General features: G+C 40.7%; 2 protein-coding genes across 5 annotated transcripts in view; one reads left to right on the forward strand and one right to left on the reverse strand.

Moving 5' to 3' along the window:
• The window catches only part of XYLB (xylulokinase), a 205,515-nt gene that overhangs the window by 156,694 nt on the left and 21,186 nt on the right, over positions 1 to 27,635 (reverse strand). Inside the window, exon 1 of one of the 4 annotated variants that reach the window (XM_075827350.1) lies at positions 1,756 to 1,773. The exons of the other annotated variants lie outside the window; for them this stretch is intronic. The gene's annotated coding sequence lies outside the window, so the exon portion shown is untranslated. Of the gene's footprint in view, positions 1 to 1,755; positions 1,774 to 27,635 lie in introns of those variants that run through there. 4 annotated transcript variants of the gene reach the window in all.
• On the forward strand, positions 1,300 to 16,091 carry C5H9orf152 (chromosome 5 C9orf152 homolog). The gene is made up of 2 exons (XM_075827353.1): positions 1,300 to 1,639; positions 15,522 to 16,091. Exons 1-2 carry the CDS (start codon positions 1,423 to 1,425, stop codon positions 16,064 to 16,066), a joined length of 762 nt encoding a protein of 253 aa, XP_075683468.1. The 5' UTR covers positions 1,300 to 1,422; the 3' UTR covers positions 16,067 to 16,091.

Consider the following 27,635-nt stretch of genomic DNA (forward strand, 5'->3'; position numbering starts at 1 on the left):
ATAACTCAAATCACTCAACTTAAAGGGGTTTTATTGAATAAAGCAATGTTCACCTGTGCACTAACTTAAAGAGGCTCTGTCACCAGATTTTGCAACCCCTATCTGCTATTGCAGCAGATCGGCGCTGCAATGTAGATTACAGTAACGTTTTTATTTTTTAAAAACGAGCATTTTTGGCCAAGTTATGACCATTTTTGTAGTTATGCAAATGAGGCTTGCAAAAGTCCAAGTGGGTGTGTTTAAAAGTAAAAGTCCAAGTGGGCGTGTATTATGTGCGTACATCGGGGCGTTTTTAATACTTTTACTAGCTGGGCGCTCTGAAGAGAAGTATCATCCACTTCTCTTCAGAACGCCCAGCTTCTGGCAGTGCAGATCTGTGACGTCACTCACAGGTCCTGCATCGTGTCGGCCACATCGGCACCAGAGGCTACAGTTGATTCTGCAGCAGCATCGGCGTTTGCAGGTAAGTCGATCTTACCTGAAAACGCCGATGCTGCTGCAGAATCAACTGTAGCCTCTGGTGCCGACTCGATGCAGGACCTGTGAGTGACGTCACAGATCTGCACTGTCAGAAGCTGGGCGTTCTGAAGAGAAGTGGATGATACTTCTCTTCAGAGCGCCCAGCTAGTAAAAGTATTAAAAACGCCCCGATGTACGCACATAATACACGCCCACTTGGACTTTTACTTTTAAACACACCCACTTGGACTTTTGCAAGCCTCATTTGCATAACTACAAAAATGGTCATAACTTAGCCAAAAATGCTCGTTTTTTAAAAATAAAAACGTTACTGTAATCTACATTGCAGCGCCTATCTGCTGCAATAGCAGATAGGGCTTGCAAAATCTGGTGACAGAGCCTCTTTAATGACAAACCCCAAGGGCGCTTATGTACCCCATTGACTTTAATGGGTTCTGTCAGGTTTACATCAAGTTGTACGTCATTTTACTGGACTATTTTTCCGACATGTTTTACGGAATCTGCGACGGAGGCTCCTAATGGAGCCTCCAACGCAGATGTGAACACAGCCTAAATCTTATTTATGGCGTAATCAAAAGTTATGTAACTTTCTGATATACTTTGTGTATACATAGTAATGTTCTTGCTGTCGTTTTAGTTTATCTTAATTCTTCTTTATAAACGGTGTGTTTTCCCTACTGGCTGCAGTACATCCCATTACTTTCTCTTGGCTTTAAATTCTGTTCTACCTTAAGTCAATAATCTCTGTGTGCAGTACTTATCATTTACTTTGAACCAAGACATCCAGGACAACCTGAAATACGTGTAGCAAATTATCATCCACCAGTAGAAAAGACCTAGTGTTCCAGGCAGTGAGCAGGCAGCAACTATCATTTTAGTTTGCAATCTTAATTGGCGGCTGCTTTTGAACTTCACTGTACTGTAATAAAGGGTGACAGAGAGATGGCTCGGTGCTACGACTGCTTGGAGCAGTTCTCCTTGTGGGTACAAATGGTAAAGGCGTATAAATATATGAGTGAGATATTATCAGTGACTCATACTGACAAGGATCCTGCTGACGGAACCAGGAAACTAAGCAAAATGGATATTCACCGTCTCGAAGAGCAGTACAATGGCATAAAGCAAAAGTTACAGACACATATCATTGTTTTCAAATCAGGTACGTGGGGTGGTAAGTTATAAATGATAGATCTGCCAAATAAACTGTATTGTTGTAGATGTGTGAGAAGTAAGAGGTACAAAAGGTGTAAAGACTGACTAATATACAGATGTTACCTGTGCACTTCATTGTATATCTTACTTGTATGTCACCGAGAAGATCTCCAGCCTGCACATAAAGTGTCAAGAACAAATGTGAAATTAAATATGTACCCCCTTATTCTGTAAAGAGGTTCTATAACCCATATAAATAAAGTTAGTTGAATTGTGCACTCCAATTGATCGTACTTGGTAATATTTCTTCCATAAATTGGTCACTAAGTGCAAATCTAGACAGGATTGGCATCGTTATACAGTATGTGTTCACTTACTGCATGTCCAGGTTGGTACAGATGTAGCAGAGCTAAATTTGTCTGTAAACTATTTTGTGTAACATAATAATTGAATATAAAGGGGTTGTCTCACCACGCAACCCCTTACCATATGCCCCATTAGGCTATATGAAAGTCATAGAAGGGGTCCACCCCACCCCCCCCACACACACACACACACTCAGGACTCCACTCTATGAGCTAAAGTAGAGAGTCTCTAGAATAAATCAGCTCTCGTGCTGGCAAACCCAGCTCGTCCATGTATTACATGGTTGGCAATTTATTTGGATGGGTGACATGTAATACTACATTTCCCCTGCAGTAGTTGCAGCTTCCTCGGCAATAACAGCTGATCACCTGGGGTTTCTAAAGCCGGACCTGCGGCGAATAGCTCATAACTTTACTTCATGAGATAGCAACTATAAGATAATATAGAAGATTTACCTTCAATCCTTTGTAAAGCGAGACAAATCATTTTGATAGCTCTATAAGTTATACATGGGTGGGCATACATAAATATCAATAAAGACATATCAGACATGAAGTATGCAACTGAACACCTGCAGCTGTGCTAAACAACATGAGCTTCATCTTGGAACTATTTTCACATTTCTTATAACTATATAACCTTCAACACATAATAAAATAAACATAATATCTGGCAAGTAAACGATGTTTGATATGAGTGGGGTAAGAGTTGGATTGTCACCTATGAAACTAAATGTATGACTAGGACAGAACACATTAAATTAGCGTGTATAAAAGATGCAGTAATAAATTGAACAAATATATAATCTAGTAATTTCATGTACACCCATTACAGCGAACCCCCCCCCCCCCCCTTAAAGGGCCAATAATGGGCCCAAATTGATTGCAAACTAATGCTGTGAGATGCAGTTCCTGTCTAAGGGGCAGGGCAACATATGAGTCATCTCATCGCTTCTGTCCAAGAGGGCTCAAGCATCTCTTTCTTTGATTTTTGGGACCTCATTGATTATCTATTTAAAGAGGCTCTGTCACCACATTATAAGTGCCGTATCTCCCACATAAGGAGATGGGCGCTATAATGTATGTGACAGCAGTGCTTTTTATTTAGGAAAACTATCTATTTTTACCACGTTAGGAGCGATTTTAGATTTATGCTAATTACTTTCTTAACCCCTTCAGGACTGAGCCTGTTTTGGCCTTCAGGACGAAGCCGATTTTTAAAATCTGACATGTGTCACTTTATGTGGTAATAACTCCGGAATGCTTTTACCTATCCAAGCGATTCTGAGATTGTTTTCTCGTGACACATTGGACTTTATGTTACTGGCAAAATTTGCCCGATAGATTCAGTATTTAATTGTGAAAAACACCAAAATTTTGAGAAAAATTTAAAAAATTAGCATTTTTCTAAATTTAAATGTATCTGCTTGTAAAACCGATAGTAATACCACACAAAATAGTTACTAGTTACCATCCCCCACATGTCTACTTTAGTTTGGCATCGTTTTTTGAACATTATTTTATTTTTCTAGGACGTTACAAGGCTTAGAACTTTAGCAGCGATTTCTCATATTTTCAAGAAAATTTCAAAAGGCGATTTTTACAAGGACAAGTTCAGTTCTGAAGTGGCTTTGAGAGTCTTATATATTAGAAAGTCCCCATAAATCACCCCATTTTGAAAACTGCACCCCTCAAAGTATTCAAAACAGCATTCAGAAAGTGTATTAACCCTTTAGGCGTTTCACAGGAATTAAAGCAAAGTAGAGGTGAAAGTTAGAAATTTCATTTTTTTTATACAAAATTCATTTGTAATACATTTTTTTCTATACCACAGAAGGTTTTTCCCAAAAAATGTAACTTATTATTTATTGCCCAGATTCTGCAGTTTTTAAAAATACCCCACATGTGGCCCTAGTTCGGTCATGGACTGAAACACAGGCCTCAGAAGCAAAGGAGCACCTAGTGGATTTTGGGGCCTTCTTTTTTTAGCATATATTTTAGGTACCATGTCAGGTTTGAAGAGGTCTTGTGGGGCCAAAACAATAAAGACCCCCAAAAGTGACCTCATTTTGGAAACTACACCCCTCAGGGAATTTATCTAGGGGTATAGTTAGCATTTTGAACCCACAGTTTTTTTGCTAAATTTATTTGAATTAGTTTGTGAAGATGAAAATCTACTTTTTTCTGAAAAAACGTAGAAATTTTTAATTTTTTCAAGGTATAAAAGAGAAAAAACACCCCAACATATGTAAAGCAATTTCTCCTGATTATAGCAATACCCCATATGTGGTAATAAACTGCTGTTTGGACCCACAGCAGGACTCAGAAGGAAAGGAGCACCATTTGAATTTTGAAATTCTGATTTTGCTGGAATGGTTTTCAGTGCCATGTCGCGTTTGAAATGCACTGGAGGGAACAAAATAGTGGAAACCGCCGGAAAGTGACCCCATTTTGGAAACTACACCCCTCAAGGAATTTTTCTAGGGGTAAAGTTAGCATTTTGACCCCACGGTTGTTTTGCTGAATTCATTGGAATGATTCTGTAAAGGTAAAAATCGACTTTTTTTCTGAAAAAAGGTAGCCATTTTTAATTTTTACAAGGAATAAAGGAGAAAAAGCACCCCAACATTTGTAAAACAATTTCTCCCGATTACGGAAATATGCCATATGTAGTAATAAACTGCTGTTTGGACCCACAGCAAGGCTTAGAAGGGAAGGAGCGCTATTTGGCTTTTGGAGCTCAAATTTAGCTGAAATGGTTTTTGGGTGCCATGTCGCATTTGCAAAGCCCCTGAGAGGCCAAAACAGGGGAAACCCCCCAAAAGTGGAAATTACACCACTTAAAAGAATCTATCTAGGAATATAGTGGGCATTTAGACCCCACAAGTCTTTTGCAGGATTTATTAGAATTAGGCCGTGAAAATGAATATCGACATTTCTTCCACTAAAATGTTGCATTTTTTTCAATTTCACAAAGGATAAAGGGGGTAAAAGCTGCCCAACATTTGTAAAGCAATTTCTCCTGAGTACGGCAATACCCCACGTGTGGTCATAAATGGTTTTTCATTAGAAAGTAATTAACCCTTTCTGGAGTGATCCATTTTTTTCTTTTCCTTCTTAGTTTTTTCCTCCCCGCGTTCCAAGAGCCACAACTTTTTTATTTTTCAGTAAATAGAGCGGTATGAGGGCTTATTTATTGAGGGACGAGCGGTCGTTTTTATTGGTGCAACTTTTTGGTACATACAACTTTTTGAGCACTTTTTATTACATTTTTAGGTAGAGCCAAGGTGACCAAAAAAACAGTGATTTTGCCGTTCTAAATTCTTTATTTATCACCTGAGACGCTCCATACATCACCCCCCACACTAAGACATGCTATGTTGTGGTGCGCGCAGAGGTTAATGCGCAGCGCATGGTGCGGAGTGAAAATTAAAATTTTCCACTCATATGCCATTTTAGTGCACTATATGTTATGCCCAGTTTGTGCCACTGAAGACAAATAACTCAAAATATTAACCGGGTTCTCCCGGGTATGGCGATGCCATATCTGTGGACGTAAATTGGTGCTTAGGCACGCTGCAGGGCTCAGAAGGGAGGGACGCCATTTGGCTTTTGGGGCACAGAGTTTGCTTGGTAGTTGTTCTGTTTGGGGTTTTACTGGTGTTTCAGTTTATAATGTGGGGGCATATGTTATCTGTGCGGGGTACATCAGGGTACATGTTATCTGTGCGGGGTACATCAGGGTACATGTTATCTGTGCGGGGTACATCAGGGTATAATAAGAGGGTATAATAATGCAGTAAATAAATAATAATCCGCAGATATGTGGCCGGTGTCGCACTGATAAATGGCGCCCGATCTTATCTGCTTTTGGAACACTCTGCACATTTTGCATCGCCATATTCTGAGAGCCAGAACGGTTTTATTTTTTCTCCACCGGAGCCGTGTGAGGGTTTATTCTTTGCGGGACAATCTGTAGTTTTCATTGGTACCATTTTGGGGTACCAGAAATTTTTTGGATCACGTTTTATTCCATTTTTTGGCAAGCAAGGTGACCAAAAACCATCAATTCTGACAATGTTTTTTATTTGTTTTTTTTATGGCCTTCACCCTGGGCTATAAATGACCATTATACTTTATTCTGCGGGTCGATACGATTACGGCGATACCATATGTATATAATTTTTTTATGTTTTGCAGCGTTTGTGCAATAAAATCACTTATTTATAAAATAAATTTATTTTTGTGTCACCAGATTCTTAGAGCCATAACGTTTTTATTTTTCAGTCAAAAAAGCGGTGTAAGGGCTTGTTTTTTACGGGACGGGATGTAGTTTGTATTGGTACCATTTTGGCGTACATGCGACTTTTTGATCACTTTTTATTGTATATTTTGGGAGGGTTGGTAACCAAAAAATTGTGATTCGGGCACTGTTTTTCGTTTATTTTTTTCGCGGTGTTCACCGTGCAGGAAAAATAATATTACAGTTTTATAGTTGGGGTCGTTACCAAATATGTGTACTTTTTTTAACGTGTTAATTTTTTTCCTATAATAAAAGTCTTATTATAGGAAAAAAAGCATTCTTTGTTTATGTCACTTCTAACTTTGATTTTTACACTTTTTCAAAACATTTTTATTATCTTTTTTTACTTGTCCCACTAGGGGACACTTAGACTTGCAGCTCTGATCGCTGCTGGAACACATTACACTACACACGTAGTGTAATGTACTCCAACTGTCATTGTGACGTAACTGTCACACTGACAGGAAGCAGAGGAGGAACGGCCGGAGGCTGATCCTCCGAGGCTTCCGTACATGGCAACCCGGAGGTCATTGTCTGGCCTCTGGTTGCCATGATAAGGATCGCCAGCCCCCGCAAATACATGTGGGGGGCTGCCGATCCGCTGTAAACCTCTTCGATGTGGTGATCGCAATCGACCACCGCATCGAAGGGGTTAATTGCCGATTTCAGCGGCGACAGGCCGCTGATCGGCAACGGGGAGAGCAGGGCTGACACCCTGCACAGTTAACCGCCGCTGCGGTGTAGCGCCGCGCGGCGGTTAACTTTTAAAGCGCGGACGTAACTGTACGCCCAGGTGCGCGAAGTTACTGCTTATCTGGACGTACAGTTACGCCAAGGTGCGGGAAGGGGTTAATGCCCAACTGGGCGTGTTTTTACTTTAGACCAAGTGGGCGTTGTACAGAGGAGTGTATGACGCTGACCAATCAGTGACAAATCAGCGTCATGCACTTCTCTCCATTCATTTAGTCAGCGCATAGTGACACTGCGTTGTTCGCTATATGCTGTCTTATACTGACACATTAACGTTACTGAAGTGTTTAGACAGTGAATAGACATTCCTTCCAGCCAGGACAAAATGTCTATTCACAATCCCTGCACTTCGTTAACGTTTCTGTGGTACTTACAGCGTAATCTCACTGTAACCTGTCATTTACATCGTGATCTCGCGAGATTACGCTTGCTCTGCTGTAAGTACCACAGAAACGTTACCGAAGTGTCGTGATTGTGAATAGACATCCCGTCCTGGCTGGAAGGAATGTCTAGTCACTGTCTAAACACTTCAGTAAAGTTAATGTGTCAGTATAAGACAGCACATACTGTTCTAGCAGGATCCCTATGCGCTGAGGAAATTAATGGAGAGAAGTGTATGACGCTGATTGGTCGCTGATTGGTCAGCGTCATACACTCCTCTGTACAATGCCCACTTGGTCTAAAGTAAAAACACACCCAGTTGGACATTAAGAAAGTAATTAGCATAAAGCTAAAATCGCTAATAACGTGGTAAAAATAGATCGTTTTTCTAAATAAAAAGCACTGCTGTCACATACATTATAGCTCTCCTCTCCTTATGTAGGAGATAGGGCACTTATAATGTGGTGACAGAGTCTCTTTAAGGAGGTCTCTCTTTAGCAAGTTTCCATCTAAAATGATAAACTTAATCCTCTTTAGGGACTTTTAAAGGGGAAAGGCTTTTACAGAGATTGTGGCGTGTATATTTGGGTGTAAGCACTTCATGGAACCCTTTAAAGCAGCGGTCCCCAACCTTCTTTTTTTTTACCAAGAACCTGTTGCATGCAAGAACATTTTCTCATGGACCAACAGGGTTTTGGTTTTTATTGGGGCTTAGGGTCAATTCACATGTTGCGTAAATACTGTGGATTTTCCGCAACGGAATTTGACAGCATAATACATAATCCACAGCATAATACAGTAGCAGCAAAGTGGATGAGATAAAGCAGTGGGTGAGTGGAAAAAACGCGGTGCAGAATTTTATTCCGCAGCATGTCAATTGTATTTGCGTAAACGCTGCTTATTTGTTGTGGGTTTTCCCCATTGAATTCAATGGGGAAGTAAAACCAACAACAAATAGAAGTTGTTGCATTTATTGCGGCGGAATCTCAGCGATTCCGCCGAAAAAACGCAACTCAGAAAAAAAAAATCTTACTCACTCAGAAGTCTGTGTTTCTTCCTTCAGGGCAGCCTCCTGGGATAAAGATTCATCCCATGTGACCGCTGCAGCCAATCACAGGCTGCAGCGGTCTCCTGGGATAAAACGTATTCCCAGAAGGCTGCCCTGAATGCTCAGCAGTTTTCTGCAGCAGACATTCCAGGCGAAAAACTGCACCACAATTTGGTGTGCGTTTTTTCGCCTGGCATTCCCTGCGGCCACCAGGGGGGATACCAGATGCCGCAGCTCGGTACCAAATGATCCACAGCCTAGTATGGGTCTGCGGCCCGGTGGTTGGGGATCACTGCTTTAAAGGGATTCTCCAGGCTTTTCGAATGAAAAATAACAAACTGTGCAATATATTTACCTTACCCATCCTGCTCCAGTCCCAGTGGTGACATTACTATGGACGTCACATCACTGCTATGGCCAGTGATTGGCTGCCACAGTCACCTGACTTGTCGTCACTATGGACATCACCATCCTGTCTGCGCGCATGGAGAAACAGGAGTGGTATAGATGCACAATACCCGTTGTAGTGGACAGAAGCAGTATTTGTAAGGCATGTATAATGTATTTCTTTTAATTGGTTTAATAGTTATTATAAGAGGTACGTTTTTAAGTTCACAACGTAGCGGAATTGCTCTGGAAAATAGCCACAGCAAGTCCACAGGAAAATCTGAAGCGGCAAATGTGCACCAAATCGAGTAGATATTGATGTGGATTTCCCTGTAGAAAACAGTCGAGTGTAAAAAAACGAAAACCCCAAAAACCCAACATACTCACCTCCCCTGGCAAAGTTTGCCGATCCTCCGATTTCTGTACACCAGACTGCGTGTACAGATACTGGCGGGGGAACAAACAAGAAGAGCATAATGTTGTTTTTTGTTTTTTTTAAATCTATAAAAAAAAAAAATATTTTAAAACTTCTCTGGACTTTCAGATTTTGCTGCGAATACACAGGTAATCCAAAACCAAATCCGCAACAATAGGATTTGCTAGTGATTTCTTCTTCCCCATTGAATTCAATAGGGAAAGTCCACAACAAAACCAGAAACTGACATGCTATGGATTTAAAAATCTGCACCGCAGGTCAATTTCTGTGCAGAAAATTTGTTTAAACGTAGCAACTGCATACCGAGTATTTCCTTTCACCACTCAAGTATATGAATATCACTAACCTAGAAATAAAAAAGTATAAAAAAAACATTATAGAATTGTTATTAATCAAAAAGGGTCTCAAAGGAAATGTTTTTGTTTGTCACAAACAAAAGGTCAAGGAAAGAAAAAGGTCAGTTCCATGTCACAAGGGTTAATGGTCAAAGTAAACATAAGCTTATAATTACACTTAAAAGCTAATTGTAAGGTTGGTGACCTACTTTTACACTTTAGTAAAGAATCTCTAAACTCCTCCCATTCAGGATCTGGACACATTAGGCAACTGGCTTGGGATAGCGTGTTGACATTTCACATGTCTTATCCTTAAAATGCACCAGATTTACATTGGAATTTGGTATAAGAGAAAAAACTGCACTTAAGAAATCAAATATTTAGTATGTCTGTATGTTTATACACAGTTGCATTTTGTATATGTTTCAGATAATAGATCCCAAGCTTATCCTTATTGTAGTAGCCAATCCTTTGGATCCATTCCTGGTTTTGGCTTAAAAATGTAAAAAAAAAACTACGGTGTGAACACAGATTAAAATGTTTCTACTGACTGAAATAACATAATATTGTAATCCATTTTTGTGCAGCTTTTTAGGATTATACTATATTTAATGTCTTTGTATTCAAAAGCATAGCTAACCACACTTTTTAATACAGTAAAAAAATGCCAATGCGTACAATCCACACATATGCCAAAAGGACACGCTTTTGGCATACATCAGATTAATATAAATCTATGCATATGTTCGGCGTATGTCTGAAGCAATGTGAACATAGACTTAGATAAATACAGTTAGGATTAGTTTTATATTAGCGTATACTCTTGGAAAAACTGCGATACAATAGACCTTCGTATGTCTATAGACATGTCTGATTGATCAAAAAGAGAAAAAAAAAAAGTGGGTTTGTTGAGTAATGTGTAAACCTCTCGTGAAACCATTAGTGATGTAATAAGGCTTTTAGCTCTGACTACAAATCATGTGATGTTTACACTGTCATAATGCTCTATGGACAAATAATGTAACTGATCCTCTAAGAATTTTATTTTTTATTTTTTTATATAATGCTCCATTATTGAGTTTATCTCACTGTAACTCTGGAACTGGCCGTGCTCATAAGCTTGTATGTTTGTTTTGGCAACGTGTTCAACACAACTGAGAGACTTTAGCCATATCAGACATCTCTCAGTATAATCTGTCTCAAGACAACCTAATTTTACACAGCACCCTATCTTTCAGAAGTGTCTTATCTTATACAAATAATCACAACTAGAAATATAAACTCTGTATATGTCTTTTAAAGAGGCTCTGTCACCAGATTTTGCAACCCCTATCTGCTATTGCAGCAGATCGGCGCTGCAATGTAGATTACAGTAACGTTTTTATTTTTAAAAAACGAGCATTTTTGGCCAAGTTATGACCATTTTTGTAGTTATGCAAATGAGGCTTGCAAAAGTCCAAGTGGGTGTGTTTAAAAGTAAAAGTCCAAGTGGGCGTGTATTATGTGCGTACATCGGGGCGTTTTTAATACTTTTACTAGCTGGGCGCTCTGAAGAGAAGTATCATCCACTTCTCTTCAGAACGCCCAGCTTCTGCCAGATCACGCTGTGACGTCACTCACAGGTCCTGCATCGTGTCGGCCACATCGGCACCAGAGGCTTCAGTTGATTCTGCAGCAGCATCGGCGTTAGCAGGTAAGTCGATGTAGCTACTTACCTGCTAACGCCGATGCTGCTGCAGAATCAACTGAAGCCTCTGGTGCCGATGTGGCCGACACGATGCAGGACCTGTGAGTGATGTCACAGATCTGCACTGCCAGAAGCTGGGCGTTCTGAAGAGAAGTGGATGATACTTCTCTTCAGAGCGCCCAGCTAGTAAAAGTATTAAAAACGCCCCGATGTACGCACATAATACACGCCCACTTGGACTTTTACTTTTAAACACACCCACTTGGACTTTTGCAAGCCTCATTTGCATAACTACAAAAATGGTCATAACTTGGCCAAAAATGCTCGTTTTTTAAAAATAAAAACGTTACTGTAATCTACATTGCAGCGCCTATCTGCTGCAATAGCAGATAGGGGTTGCAAAATCTGGTGACAGAGCCTCTTTAAAGGGGCAATCAGGGCACCAAAATATTAGTGTTCAAAAAGTGATCCAATTGTTGGTACCAATAAAGTGACCAGCAATTAAAGTCAATACATTGACGATGCCATAACTTTTACCATCATTTTTATTTTGTGCCATTGCTCTATTCATCAAACTTTATATTTATCAAAGAATCCTCTACTTCTAGCTGTCAGATTTTTATTATATTCAGGGAAAATTTCAACCAAGAACTAAACAGAAGCTCATCCCTCAAGAGCTCATGACGTGGTAAAGTGGAGTGGTAACCTTTCTACATCTCCCAACTTAAAGCGGTTGTACGTTTGGACAATCTCTACTTGTAAGAAGGTTGGCTGAACAATAAGCTAATCACAACCTGTGCTTCCAATGGGACCAAGGGACCAGCTGTAATCTGTAGGTAAACCGGGAAGTGTTCAATTTCCCTGCAGCACCACCACAGGGGAAATTAGGCATTACACAGTGCCTATTCAAGTCAATGGGTTGTATGCATAATGCAGGACAGGACCGGTTCAATAGAACAGGAGACACTCTTTATAACCGCACTAAGGTCAAGAGATGAGGATCCTGAACAGACCACCCCCCCTTTATTAACTCAGAATTTCTTAATAGGGTATATGAAAATAAGTTTTCTAAACTGGAAAATCACTTTAACAGGCCCAAAACAACCCTGTATCAAGAACTCCTCCAGCATCCTTTGATTCCATTACTTGTTCACATTTGATGCAGATTTGGCATGCATTTAATAAGCGCAAACCTCAATTAGATCCAGGAGAAGAGACACTTTAAGCCCTCCCTTCATAGATTTCTTCTGTTTATGTTCCATTCCTGAAATACAAGCAAAATCTGCATCAAATCTGCACTAGGTAATTTTACATGGGAAAATCTGCCCACCAACGAGAAGTCATCGACGACAACAACAGCAAGTCAATCTGCGCACGTTTGATCCATTTACATGGAGTAAGGATCGATAGATGGGGACAACGATTATTAATACTATCAGATCGTTCATCCCCATTCAGTTTGCATATTGTTCTCATGAGGAAGTATGCTGCCGAAAAACTACTATTTTTATGGCGGCATAAAAGATGTGATCAGCCAGCAAACGAGCGCTGGTTTATTGCTGCCATGTTTACACGGGCCAATGATTGGGAACAAGCGTTCGCTCGCCCGATCATCGGCCCCTAGTAAAAGAATCCAGAAGTCACAAGTGTATGTACCCAAGAATAGCACAAGTCCTGGGTAGAGAGGAGTCCTTTATTTCACGCGTCCAGCTTTTTAGGCAATCATATAGGGCACATTCAGACATGGCGTAATTTTGTCGAATTCCGCTGTGGACAGTCGGCAGTGGAATTCTGCAGCAGCCATTTTTTACATTTGTTTCTATACATTTTTAGGAAACTTAGTTCAGATGTTGCGGAAAATAACTGTGCGGAATTTAGGCTGCGGTGCAGAATTTTCCCTCCGCAGCACGCTCATTATGTTGCAGGGAAGCTGCGGAATTTCACTGCGTTTTTCAGCCCTTGCAATGCAAAAAACTGAAATCTGTGGCAAGTCCGCTGTGATATCCGCAACGTCTGAATTACCTGTCAAATATGCAAATGTTGCTGCAGATTCGTAGCGTAATTGCCCCGAATCTGCACCAACATTTGCAGCAGAAAATTTCTGCCACGTCTGAACATGGCCTTAGTCATGACATTGGCTTAATGGCAGCATATTGTTGCCCATACAAAAAAAAGTAAGCACTGGGACTGTATAAAGGATCTGTACTATTATTTGGTTAATGTTACGGCACTAATATTTAGACACTATAATATTATAATTTGGGCATTTATGCTATTACCGTATAGCATTGTTATATGGGCATTGTATGGAGGTATTATTTGAGCAATACATGGTGTGGATAGGTATGCTAACAGAAAAAAAACATCCCACAGAGTGCTCCATCTGATCTAAGGCTGGCCCTGATCCATTACCCTATGTTTATTTCATATCTCATGTTTGCTATATGCTGTTGTTGAAATTCTAATTGTCTTACAAAACCATATTTCAGTACAAGATGGAATGAACTATAGTGTGTCAAGTGTGTATTAAATAAGTGCATTCAGTGTTTGTCTGTTGTCCCTTATTTAAAGCACTTGTCCCTGGAAATGTCCGATACAAGGAGCATTGAATTTGGCTTTTCTTTTTAAATAGGATTTTTCAAATGAATGTCTGTATGTAATACATTGGAAATTGTGGCTTTTCCAACAAATGTGTTGGGAAAATTAGGCGGAGCTTTTATTAACCTTTTAATTCCCTTTTCTACTTAGAAAAGTGGTGGAGAACAACTCAAGATCCAAATCCGGCGTTCTTTATAGCCCAAGCCAGATTCATCAAGTGGGCGTTCGCCCTGTGGATAGATCTGGCTCACGTTGCAATAGGGTAGAGACTGGTGGAGACACGGTGTGCCAGTATTAATAAATCTCCCCTGTGTCTTTATATTTTTAATGACATTGGAGGAAATGTATTATTGATTTTATCACTTCGAATTGGAATAGGGCGTGCAATAGAAACTTGCTGGACCTGTTCTGACTCGAATGAGTCAATTTCAGCTTTGGCTTTCCCAGGCTTTGATGTACCTTCCCTTACATCTACATGGAATTAAAACAGATTAGTATCCCTTAAAGTGCATGCTCCGATGCAGTTCTATAGTTGGTGCAAGTGTTTTTCTGCCGTTTCATTCCCTGGTCATTGTGATCCGCAGTGCACTGATCCTGTACAGGACCTAGAGACATGTTTTACCTAGACACTGGACTCGCTCCAAAACACAGAACTCAATGCCACGTGTACAGTACAAGGATACTTCATAGAAATCTGTATGTGACAAGGAGGCTTCGTAAATAGTCTTTAATGAACCCTTTGATTGATACTAAGAAAAAGGAGGATGAATTGTTTTAACATAGGTTAAATATTAAACATGATTTTCTCTGCGGAATTTAATATTATAAAATACCTGCCAGCTCTCCTGACATGTCTGCTTTAGTAAATGTTTGTATTTCCCTTAAAATAATTCTGGAGCATCCTTCTGTGCATTGTGCCGTTCCTCTATTATTCCTCCTGGTAATGTATGAACAAATTGACAACTGGGCGTCAGCATCCCCCTTGTCAATAGGTGTTGTCCCTAACACTGTTAGCACTAATTTGACTATGGAGTAAGGCTTGGGTAGCAACTAGACAGGTCAACCAATAACAAAATCATCTGATTTCCAGTGGAAACTACTAAAAGACAAAAGTGACTTTGCTTCCATACTGGTTATTCTTTAGGCTCTGCGCACACCACGTTTTATGTCCTACATTTGATTTACATGCTGAGAAACGCTCCCAATGTATATGTAAATGTAGGCTGTGACAGATGCCCTGACGTATACGTTAAATGGATGCCATTATATCCTCTGGCATCTCTCACCATAGACCATATTGGCATTTGTTTAACGTTTACGTTATGAATGGTTATTGAAAAGCCCATGACGTATACGTTAAACATATGCCTGCAAGAAATGCTATACAGTGGCATATATAAGCCATAGGCTTCCACGTTAAAAGTTTTTACTCTTTTGGGCTCTGTTTGGCTAATAGAGCCCTATGGGCACGATTAGCGTATGACGCATACTCTAAACATAGAGCCAAAACGTGGTTGTAAATAGCCAGTAATCTTGAAAACTAAAAACACAAAACAAATAATTACATTTATTTTAACTGAATCTATACTTTGTTTACAGGTGAAAATGATTTGATGTTAAGAGAACCAGATGTGAACACCGTCCAAGTCAATAAGAGAGTTAGGAAACATAAGGCATTTAAGGACCAGATCCCTGTTAAAGAAGTCACTCTAGCATTATCGGACAAGAACTATCTGGAGGACAGAAATGGCACTTGGCACGCACATCTGAACATTCACCGTATGGTGCAGCTGAGTAGTCACCCAGCCCCTGGAACACAGACCCAAGGGCATGAGAGAGACATTAACAAAACTGTGTTGTTTGAACGGCTGTTAAATTCAGAAAGTCAGCCAATAAATGTCCCAGCCCCCAATACTAAGATAATGGAAATGAAAGAATTGGATGGTGATCACCACTCTAGCAGTAATTACCACAGGAAATCGTCCCTCAAGAACCCGATTCCTGCATCATGGAGTCAGTACCCATTTCCAACCTCTAAGCCGACTTCTCCTACAGAGAAACTGGTCTACTATCCGTTCCCTCAGAAGAAAAATCCCAGAATATCAGAAGCTGCCAGAAAGCTGGGTTTATATGTAACACATTAAAGTCTATGTTTGGAAATCCATCAAACAGCAATGTGACCTTCATACAAACTTGTTGCATATCTGCTTGCACCTTACTATTCTAGTGTGAATAATTGATCTTGGACTGATGAATCATTTGTCTGTTACAATGTTTAAAAGGGCATTTGTTCCTAAGGCTGAGAACATGAAATTTGTATCAGATACCCCAATAGTGGCGAGCTATTGAGAGCGCATTCAGCTACTAAACTGCCCATGAAAGGCACTACCTGCTATTTTTACCAGTCACACATGGTGCCAAGGAACTTTGGGGGGGGGGGGGTGTCGTTTAATGGGTGCAAATTCGACCTCTAGCGCCTAAATACTGAGAGAATCCGTTCACATTCTGCAGATTTTCTGAAAAAAACATACCGAATTTGCCATAGGAAATGAAAACCTTATGTGGCTTCAAATGACCTAATACAACAATGTCTACTCCCTACTTTCTGGCACTTATGTCTATATTTGCGGAGACATCAATGTATTTGACCATTTGGATTCACACAAGGTCTCCATGGCAAGGCAGCACCTGACAGAAATCAGAATTGGAAATGTTGTCATCAGAATCTCTTCCCAGGCTTTGGGCCTGTGATTTCAAGCGATCATAACTCAACGTAGAAGCCAGATATTATAAAACGGTTTTCACATTTTTTATGTTTTTTTAAATGTCCTTGTTTCTGGCTGGTCTCCTTTAATTTCTCTCTCATGAATATTTGTGTTTATGTATAGTGTTTCTTGCAAAAAGTTTAGACCGGAGCGTACAGATACTGAACTGTAACTACTAGGACGCATATTAGGTTACTTATAGTGAATGTATGTCTAGGACAGAATCAAATTGTAATATGTACTAACAATGTTTTATCTTCAATAAAATCTATAGAAACACATAAAAGAATACAAGGGCAAAAGTGAGATTTTTTTTTTTTATATTGTTCCATTTGGTTTTCCTCCAAATATCTGGTGTAAACATGCAGTTCTACAAACCTAAAGTTATTCACTGGCTAAAGTGTGAAATGGTTTCAACCTGCCAGGGTTATAATAGTGACAGTCATAATTTTTAATGTTATGCAGTTATTTTATTTACTTGACTTGGCTATGTTCAGCTAATAGAGGTGTATGCCTCTCTGTTAGCTATAGTAAGGGCCATATTGAGGATGCTCTCAGTACTGTATAACTGTAAATTGCCAGTGACTCTAGTAGCCGAGTCATGCTTTTCTATAGCAGTTCTTCTTTAAAAAGGTTTTCTGGAAGTTTAAAAAAAAGTAGCCTGACAGTAGGGAATGAGCTAAAAAAACAAAAACAAACAATACTCCCCTGTTAAAACACTTGCTGCTCCAGCGTTGACGCTCTGGTGGTTTCCGCCGGTCTTTGTTTACTGCAGTGATGCAAAAGAGTAAAGTCGCAACTGGTGGGGGATTTAATAGGCGGGTATAGGTTATTTTTTTTATTTTATCACATTTCCTACTGCTAGGCAAATTTTTTAAATTCTCGTAAACGCCTTTAATAGCTGATCACTGGGGGCCCTGAGGAGTGTGCCTGCAACGGAACAAGTGTTTTTTTCAAACTGGTTAACCTCTTTAAACCTTTTTCAATTAAAAATACTGGTCACTTTATTTACACTTGCCGATTTCGTGGCATTTTTTTTTTTCATGCTCACATTGTAGCAGAAAAACACCACAAAACCAACATGTGTAAATACACCCCAGTATGGATAAAAGGAGAGTATAGTTTTAGGTGGGTAACTTCACGCTAAGCGTTAGGTCAGGGAGCCTCAGACAGATAGTGACTCACTGTAAGGATCAGTTCACAAGTTGCACAAATACTGCGGTTTTACCGCAACGGAATTAGTTGCGGAAAAACCGCAGCCAATACAGTAGCAGCAAAGTGGATGAGATAAAACAAATCTCATCCACATGCTGCGTAAATACTGGGCGGAGAAACGCTCAGAAATTGACCGGTGGTGCGGAATTTTATTCCGCAGCATGTCTATTGTAATTGCGGAGACGCAGCATATTTGTTGCGGGTTTTACACATTGAATTCAATGGGAGGTAAATCCTGCAACAAATAGCAGTTGCATTTTTTGTTGCGGGTTCACATCGATTCCTCTGCAAAAACTGCAGCTCAGAAAATAAAAATCTCATACTTACCCAAAAGTCTGTGTTCCTCCCTCCAGCTCGGACTCCTGGGATGATGTTTCATCTCATGTGACTGCAGCCAATTACAGGCTGTAGCGGTGGAAACATGGGATGAAACACCATCCTAAGGGGTCGGTCCGGATGACGTCAGAGGGCCGGCCTCCTGGGATGACACTTCATTCCCTGTGACCGCCGCAGCAGCTAACCACAGGATGCAGCGGCCTCCTGGAAGGAAATGTCTTCCAAGGAGGCCAGCCTGCTAGCAGGCCGGCTAAGTGCTGCAGTTTTCCACAACGGACATTCCAGGCAGAAAACTGCACCACAGCTTGTTGCAATTTTTCGCCCAGAATTCCCTGCAGCGCACAGGGTGGATACGCTGCGTGCTTTTACGCAGCGTATCCGCCCCACGTGATCTCAGCCTAAGGGTGCACTCATGTTGAGGGTGCACTCAAACCTGCCTCGTTTTTCCGCACCGTAAAAATATGCTGTGGAACTTTTACAATGTATGCCTATGGTAAATTTATTCTACAACGTAAAAACTAGAGAAGTATGTCTAAGTTGCAGAATATTTTTCCCATAGGCTTACATTCTAGTTTTACACAGCATATTTTTACGCTGTGGAAATACAGGGCACATACGCCACGTGTGAGTGCGTAATATACGTTTCTCTGGCTATGTTTCAATCGCTACAATCCCCTATGCATGTGCCACTGTGCACTGGTTTTTTTAATGCAAAATTATGGGCTCTTGCTATTACTGGTAAAAGAATTACAAGGATAATTTACAAAATTGTGTCTGTCTGCAGCTGCCACTAGGAAACTTGGGAGCTTACTGCATTTTTAAAATTTTAAAATTTATTTTTTTATTGAATTCCATTGTGATTTGGATCCAAAAAAGAGAAGTAAAAGTCTTTCCATTAGGCAGGGTAAAAAAAAATATGCTGTTGAAAATCCGAACCCAAATCTACATGTATGGCATTGCAATGGTTGAAATCCCCAACCAAAATTCTCAATCTGACGCAGATCAGCCTGCAGTTTGTTGCAGGCTTTCGGAGCAGATTCTGCAGCCAACATTCCGCAACAACTCCACAATGGTCCACATTTACTAAGAACGTCAAATCGTACACCAGTCTAAGTAAAGGAGGTAGTTCAGGTGCAGACATATAGCTTGTTCAGCTGCACAGGGGCTCTGAGGGAGGAGGGTGCCAACTCTGGCCACCAAAGTTTTAAAACAAGTATCCTGCTTCTTGCCCTCACACTGCTCATACTCTTCACGGGTTTCTCATAGATTACGCAGAAACTACGTTGACCCAGTCAGCAAATCACAAACACTGCACTATGATATCTCTGTGTCTGAATTGTTTACGGCCACAGATGGAGGCGCATGCCCTAGCCAACCAGTGATATTACCATTTACACCTTCATTGCCCTATATCACCAGGGATGTTCCCAGTAACCCCCTACACTGCCATAGACCAGGGTTGTAGTTGGAGTGATCTGTGCCAAATATATTCAAAGACATACGCTGCTTAATAAATGTGGTGCTTTTTGAACTGTCTGACAGTCAGAAAATAAAATCCACATCTGCTATGAGCAGGCGAAGATTTCCCCTAAAATTTGCGCAATTTTTCCTTAGTTTTCTTACTAAATGTGGCCTAAACTACATCTCCTTGGAGACGACTTCCACTTTTCATGTCAAGTTTGTAGAGAAGCGCCAAAAGCAGCAAACATTACAGCAGATTTGTCGCACGTCAGCTCTTGCAACTTTATTTGCGCAGTTTACGCCAAAACCTGGCATAACCTGCATAATAAATGTGGGTCAACGTGTGAACCCAGCGTAATTTGTTTCTTCTTGTTAGTATCCTCTCCTGGCTTTGGCTTAAAAACGGCATCATCTGAGCTCGCACAATGCACTGTGAACTAGTAAAAGGAAACCAGCAGCATTCTGAATTCAGCTTTAGATGTGAATGGAGAAGAAACGATGTTTAAATTTAAATCAAATCAGTGAAAGATAAGTAAAACAAAAAAGTATTTGCCGTGCTACACAACTTTTTATGTAACCCAGTAAATAAGATATTAATAAGCAAAGTTTTCCTTAAATATAGCAATTATGTCATGCACTCATGCAATAAAACTCTTTACATCGTGGAATAATAATTAGGCTGATTGCATTTTCATCAGATGAAACCTGGCCCAGGATTACATGGCAAGTATAAGTCATTAATTCTAAGTATTACCTAATTATAATAGAGGTTATGAAATTGCACTTCAGCACTTTACCCCTGTCCATATTTGCTATTGAAAGCTGACTACAGCACTATGACCAACACAAAGACACAAGGTGTGAATCCATAGATGAAAGTTAATTATATCTAAATTGACAAATTATGAATAAAATATTGCTGCTTGATGAAAGGTTACAGGAACTTTGGCAAAGAGGGCCTCATGCACATGAAAGAGGAGTGTGCAGAAGCTGTACGGAGGTACATCAAGTCCCTTTGGCTCCGTACTATGAATCTGTAGGCACTGTGTGCCACAGTACGGTGGTCTGTATGGTGCTGTTTTTCGGAAATAGTCTACACTAGGAAATATAAGGAGGTACAGTAAGGCCCAATACCCTTCTATGGTTGCTGTCTTATGTGCAGGGATGTTATACAGCCATGTGAATGAGGCCTAAAGATGAGAGCATGCAACCACTGTCCAAACACAGTTATCAAATTTTGGATGTATCTTGCAAACATAACCCTATTTTATTAAACTGGACATACCTTTTAAGCCGAGGGAGTTTCCTATAAAAATAAGGCTATATGGACAAAACTATTGGGACACACCTCTAAATCATTGAACTTAGGTGTTTCATTCAGTCACAGTGCCACAGGTGTATAAAATCCAGCACCTCGCCATGCAGTCGTCTTTACAAACATTTGTGAAAGAATGGGTCGTTCTAAAGAGCTCACTGAAGTCCAGCGTGGTCCTGTAATAGGAGGCCACCATTGTGGTGACATTTCTGCCCTAAATATTCAACGATCAACTGTGAGTGGTATTGTTGTAAAGTAGAAGCGTTTAGGAACCACAGCAACGGAGTCGCGAAGTGGCTGATCACGTATAGAGGCGCATTGTACATAAAGTGGCCGAGCAGCTGCACAAAAGCCTTACATCATCAAGCACAATGCCAACCATCGGATGGAGTGTAAAGCCGCCGCCACTGGACTCTGGAGAAGTGGAAACGTGTTCTGTGGAGTGACGAATTATGCTTTTCTATCTAACAGTCTGATGGCCTACGTTTACCATTTACGTCGGGAGCTTAACGTGACGTGAACTAGGACTTAAATGTTTCATGATTTAGGACTCAAATGGTGGGGTGTATGAAAATGTATTAAATAAAAACTCCACTACACATTTCCATTCTAAAATAATCACTGCAGAGCGCCAGTGATAATTGTACAATGGAAAGGTATAAATAATTATTATTTTTTTCGGTGACATGATGTATAATTTGCAGCTTTTTTTTAACTCTTCCCTCTTTCCCAGTAATTGGTTGTAGCACGTCAGTGATGCTGGCATCTTATCAAATACCAGTAAGGGACCGCGGGATCATTGGCGCTGAAAAGGCAGGACATTTAACAGATGAGAAATGTGTATCACATATCCTGCTGCCAGAATCCTTTCCTTTTAACTCTTGGGTGCCAGTACACGTTTTGATCAGGTGTTTTTTTTGTTGCTGTTTTTTTTGGTTTTTTTTTAAGCATAAACCAAGTGTGGACGTAAAGGACTAGAACATATAAAGGCAGACTTCTTCCCCTCCTGGTTTTGGTTTAAAAAACGGCACAAAAAAATCTGAACAAAACCTGCACTTGTACTAGAACCCTTCAACTAATCTTGTGCATGTGGTTATTAACACCTGGCTGCTAATTATTCTCTAAGGCCAGACTACACACGCACACAGTATTGATACAGTTATTGATGCCGTTTTTGGCTCCGCTTTTTGAGCTGGACACAAAAGAAAGGAGATGCATCAGTCTTTTCATTATATATTTCCTTCCTTTCGGATCCACCTCTTGCTTTGACTCCAAAAACTGACAAAAAACTTCCGCAAAAACTGTGGGTGTGATCCTGGCCTTATACTTTTCCTTCCTTTTGGCGTCACTTCTTGCTTTGGCACGAAAAACTGAGGCAAAAACAACACCAAAAAACTGCATAAGAACTGCACGTGTGATCCAGACCGAAGGGTGTATTTACACACGCAATATTCATGGCATTTGTTTGCTGCACTTTGTAAAAAATCTTGGGGAAAAAATGCAATGTATACTCAAAACCACAGCAACAACACTGCAGTTTTGAAAAGACGCTGCATTTTTGCTGGTAATTTGCATACACACGTTTTTGTGCCGCGATTTCACAATAACAAAAAAAAAATGCCTCACTTAGGCCACTTTCACACTACAGTATTCTGCATCAGTATTTGGAAGACAAAACCAGGATTGAAACATAAACCGAGAAAAACTATAATGGAAAGATTTGCACCTCTTCTGTTATTTTCCACTCCTGGAACTACTGACCGAAATACGACCGTGTGAGAGAGGCCTAAGTGACTGTGGAAGTAGGGGGGGGGTACATATTTTCTGAATGTTGGCTTCATATATGTTGTGTTTTTTATAACCAGAGGTGATTTGTATATAGAAGTTGGTTAGGACCACACAATTGTTTTTTAGGCTGTGATAAATAACACAGCGTTGAACTTTCTTTTTCCCATGGCTTTAAGTACTATGTGATCGCAGATTTTTCGTCTTTGACTAGCTTGTCACAGCTCTGTTATAGGTTCATTTTTTCAGTGACATCATAGTTAGCCTTTGTTATGTTACCTATTCCTACCGTAACACTGCGAGCAACAACTATTCATGTTAGATGATGTAAGGCAATCCTATTTTCACTCCTTGTCAAATATATATATGGCGATAATATCTGGTGGGGTGGGTATATACACCTTTACAACACTATATTATTTTTTTTTTTTGCTCCTATGCATCTAAAAAAAAAATGAGGTAACTAATAGTCTAGGTTAACAAATATTCAACTTTCCTATGTATATAGCTCCTGTGCTGACCTATGTGCACCCACTGTTACAGACTGCAAACCAAATTGTGTTATCCAGCAGTCAAGAATTAGGGTAGCTATCGGCATAAATGTCATTTCGGGAGAAAACAATAAGGCACTGTCAGACCCTTCTGGCAGCAGCTTATCTCCTGTGGGAACAAAGGATAGGGCAGATTGAAATCCAACATGCCCCATCCTTTTTTCCCCAGACATCTGACACTGGGAGAGAGTTGCCCCCCATACGCATTGTACTTTACTCCCTTCCATATCCCCCCCCCCCCTTATCCTACTGTCTGTAGGTTAGCAAGAAGAGGGGTTAAGACTACACACACATGTTTGTAATCTGTAAGCATGAAAATGCATAGATCAGCATCGGAGCTGTATAAATGGCAGAATATTTTTAATAAAGGCTACTTGCAAAATTGCTTAATTTTTTTTTATTCATTACAGAAAAAAAAAAAAAAAGTTCAACCATCAGTCAGCTTTCTTAGCATACAATAATTTCCAAGTGATGAGTTTTAAGAGGAAGGCTGGTGCTGCGAAGCTTACACTCTATCAACATTAGTGCTCACAGCGCAGAACGTTTAGGGTATGTTCACAAACAGTGTTTTCAGACGTAATTTGCGCGTTTTACACCTCGAATTACGCCTGAAAAAAACGCCCCTAATACGCCTACAAACATCTGCCCATTGCTTTCAATTGGTTTTACTGTGTTCTGTTCCCACGAGCCTTAATTTTACGCGTCAGGGTATGTTCACACGGCGGGGATCCGTAACGGCTGAAATTACGGGGATGTTTCAGCCTGAAAACATCCCCGTAATTTCAGCCGTACCGGCATGTGCAGGCGCTTGAACGCCGCGTCAATTACGGCCGTAATTAGCGCTGCTATTCATTGGAGTCAATGAATAACGGCTCTAATTACGGCCAAAGAAGTGACAGGTCACTTCTTTGACGCGGGCGTCTATTTACGCGCCGTTATTTGACAGCGGCGCGTAAATATACGCCTCGTGTGAACAGACAAACGTCTGCCCATTGCTTTCAATGGGCAGATGTTTGTCAGCGCTATTGAGGCGCTATTTTCGGGCGTAATTCGGGGCAAAAACGCCCGATTTACGTCCGTAAATAGGCCGTGTGAACATACCCTCACTGTCAAAATACGGCGCGTAAAAAAGACGCCCGTGAAAAAGAAGTGCATGTCACTTCTTGGGAGTTTTTGGAGGCGCTTTTCATTGACTCCATTGAAAAACAGCTCCAATAACGGCCGTAAAATACGCCGCGAAAAACGGGAGTTGCTACAAAAACGTCTGAAAATCAGGAGCTGTTTTCACCTGAAAACAGCTCCGTATTTTCAGACGTTTTTGCTCACTGCGTGTGAACATTCCCTAACTGTGTCTATGGGCATTGTTATATTATACGTGAAACTGCATTATTAAGTGCCCTGACAACCGTAACTGGCGGCAGATTTTAAACGTAACTTTTTATTAAAGGGCAACAGAGATGAATTGTAACAGCGTCTGTTTGGAGCAGTTCCTATTGTGGAGACACATAACAAAGGGATATAAATGTGAGAATATGGTATCGTCTGTCACTCATACTGACAAGGATCCGGCTGATGTTTCTAGGAAGAAAACCAACAAGGATATTGATGGTCTGGAGAAGCATTATCATTCCATAAAGCGGATGTTACAGACACACATCATTGTTTATAAACCAGGTATATGGGGCTGTAGGGTATACATTGTACATTTCTAGGAGTAAATATGTTTAAAACCTATTACAGAATTTCGTTCTGGAGAAGGGTAAAGTATAACAAGGCAACAGGAACAGGAAAAGAACTGTAAATTTCATCAGTGCGAACATCACCATGTTTCGATAGCATCTCAGATAATTAAAAGAAGTTTAGTTATTTCCACGATGTCTAAATCATTAGGGTTAGCAATAAGTAAAGGTGAAATTAAAATTGAAAGCAGTTCATCTTTAACGTTGTCAATGGAAGTTTTTAAGCACTTTGGACTCTAATCCAATTCTTTCACTTCAATGTTTTAAGGTTACAACCCTTATAATTGCAGACTATCTGGTAATTATATCTTATCGTTATCTTTAGGACCAATTATGACTTACCGAGATTCAGGGTATTACTGTAGACAATTTCTATCTATTATCACTGCTACTAAAAATATTTTTGTTTCACTATAGAAGGGTACAAGCTATATGGAATCCAGTAATATTGTCTAAGAGAGTCTATAAAGACCCAGTATGATTTTCACATCTAGAGACCTAATACTCAAATCACATGTTTATTATGCAGTATAAGTGACATAAACTGTAGTTATATATTTCTCAAAATCATGATATAGTTGCCTGTGCACAGCGACAGACTGGCCCACCGCAGGACCTGGTCCTCCAGTGGGCTCCAGCACCGAGCTGCATTTATGCGGCCGTGAAGAGGAGAGCCATTGGTTCCCTGCCCCGCTGCTTATTCTTGTAAGCCACAGGCTGTTTATGGACTGTGGCCTACTAGAGGTCGGGAGGATGTTGGTGTCACTACGCCGGGCCACGGTCAACAGAAACAGACAGAGGACCTATCCGATCATCGTGGAAGCGGGGTTAGGGGAGGTTTTATTTTTATTGGTGCAGAGGCGGGCCTTAACTACTATATAAAGGGTACAAGGGGTCTAACTACTATCTGGGTGGCACAAAGGGTGTTTAACTACTGTATGGGTGGCAAAATGGGGGCCTAACTGCTATATGGGGGTACAAAGGGGGCCTAACTACTATATATGAGCACATAAAAGGATTAAAGGCCGAAAGGGTTAGGCTCTGTTCACAATTGCATTGGCAGGCTCCGTCAGTGGTTTCGCTAGCTATTCGGGTATTTTTTTGCTGCAAGAATAGTGCAGTATGCAATGGAGTCCGTCAGTTTAGATTAGTTTGTAATTGAATCCGTTAGTGTCATGGCTTCCATTATTAACTGTAGCCATGATCTTGATCTTTACACATATTGTTGGCATCAATAGTAAAACAGCACATTCCATTCTGTATTTTCTTTTGGGCACGCAGAAAGGCTTTGTATACAGATACAGCTAGCATGCCTGCTGCTTCAAGTATTAGGGTATGTTCACACGGCGGGGCTCCGTAACGGCTGAAATTACGGGGATGTTTCAGCCTGAAAACATCCCCGTAATTTCAGCCGTACCGGCATGTGCAGGCGCTTGAACGCCGCGTCAATTACGGCCGTAATTAGCGCTGCTATTCATTGGAGTCAATGAATAGCGGCTCCAATTACGGCCAAAGAAGTGACAGGTCACTTCTTCTACGCGGGCGTCTATATACGCGCCGTCATTTGACAGCGGCGCGTAAATATACGCCTCGTGTGAACAGACAAACGTCTGCCCATTGCTTTCAATGGGCAGATGTTTGTCAGCGCTATTGAGGCGCTATTTTCGGGCGTAATTCGGGGCAAAAACGCCCGAATTACGTCCGTAAATAGGCCGTGTGAACATACCCTAATAGCAGCATCTGAGCAAATGCAATGCCCTGGTTATAGTCTGACTTTTTATTTAGTTTAGGTTATGTAAGAGTTAACACTGTTATTTTTCTGGCGTTTTCTTGGTCATTGTGCTCAGCAGCGCACAGATAATATAGACTAACTAGATATGGCAGCTTGGATTTGTTTAATCTAGGGCCTGGACTCAGTCCAAAACACAGAACTCAGTGCAACGTGTACAGAAATCATTGTGTGCCAAGGAGGCTTGTTAAATAGCATTCAATTAACCATTTAAACAAAGCGTATCTTTCAGGTGACTCTTCAATATAAGCTGTTATATGTGTGTACATGAGGAATAACACTATGTCTGGCCATTATATGACTTGTATCCTGCATTTTTATCAGTTTTCCCCTTTGCAAGCTCTATCTCTGAGGCCTCATTTACACGAGCGTGTGCATTTTGCGCACGCAAAAAAACGCAGCGTTTTGCATGCGCAAAAGGCACTTGACAGCTCCGTGTGTCATCCGTGTATGATGCGCGGCTGCGTGATTTTCATGCAGCCGCCATCATAGAGATGAGGCTAGTCGACGTCAGTCACTGTCCAGGGAGCTGAAAGAGTTAACTGATCGGCAGTAACTCTTTCAGCACCCTCGACAGTGAATTCCGATCACAATATACAGCAACCTGTGAATAAAAAAAAGACGTTCATACTTACCAAGAACTTCCTGCTTCCTCCAGTCCGGTCTCCCGGCCGTTGCCTTGGTGACGCGTCCCTCTCTTGACATCCGGCCCCACCTCCCTGGATGACACCGCAGTCCATGTGACCGCTGCAGCCTG

The sequence above is a fragment of the Rhinoderma darwinii genome, chromosome 5 (assembly GCF_050947455.1).
Source record: "Rhinoderma darwinii isolate aRhiDar2 chromosome 5, aRhiDar2.hap1, whole genome shotgun sequence".
NCBI classification, from domain to species: domain Eukaryota; kingdom Metazoa; phylum Chordata; class Amphibia; order Anura; family Rhinodermatidae; genus Rhinoderma; species Rhinoderma darwinii.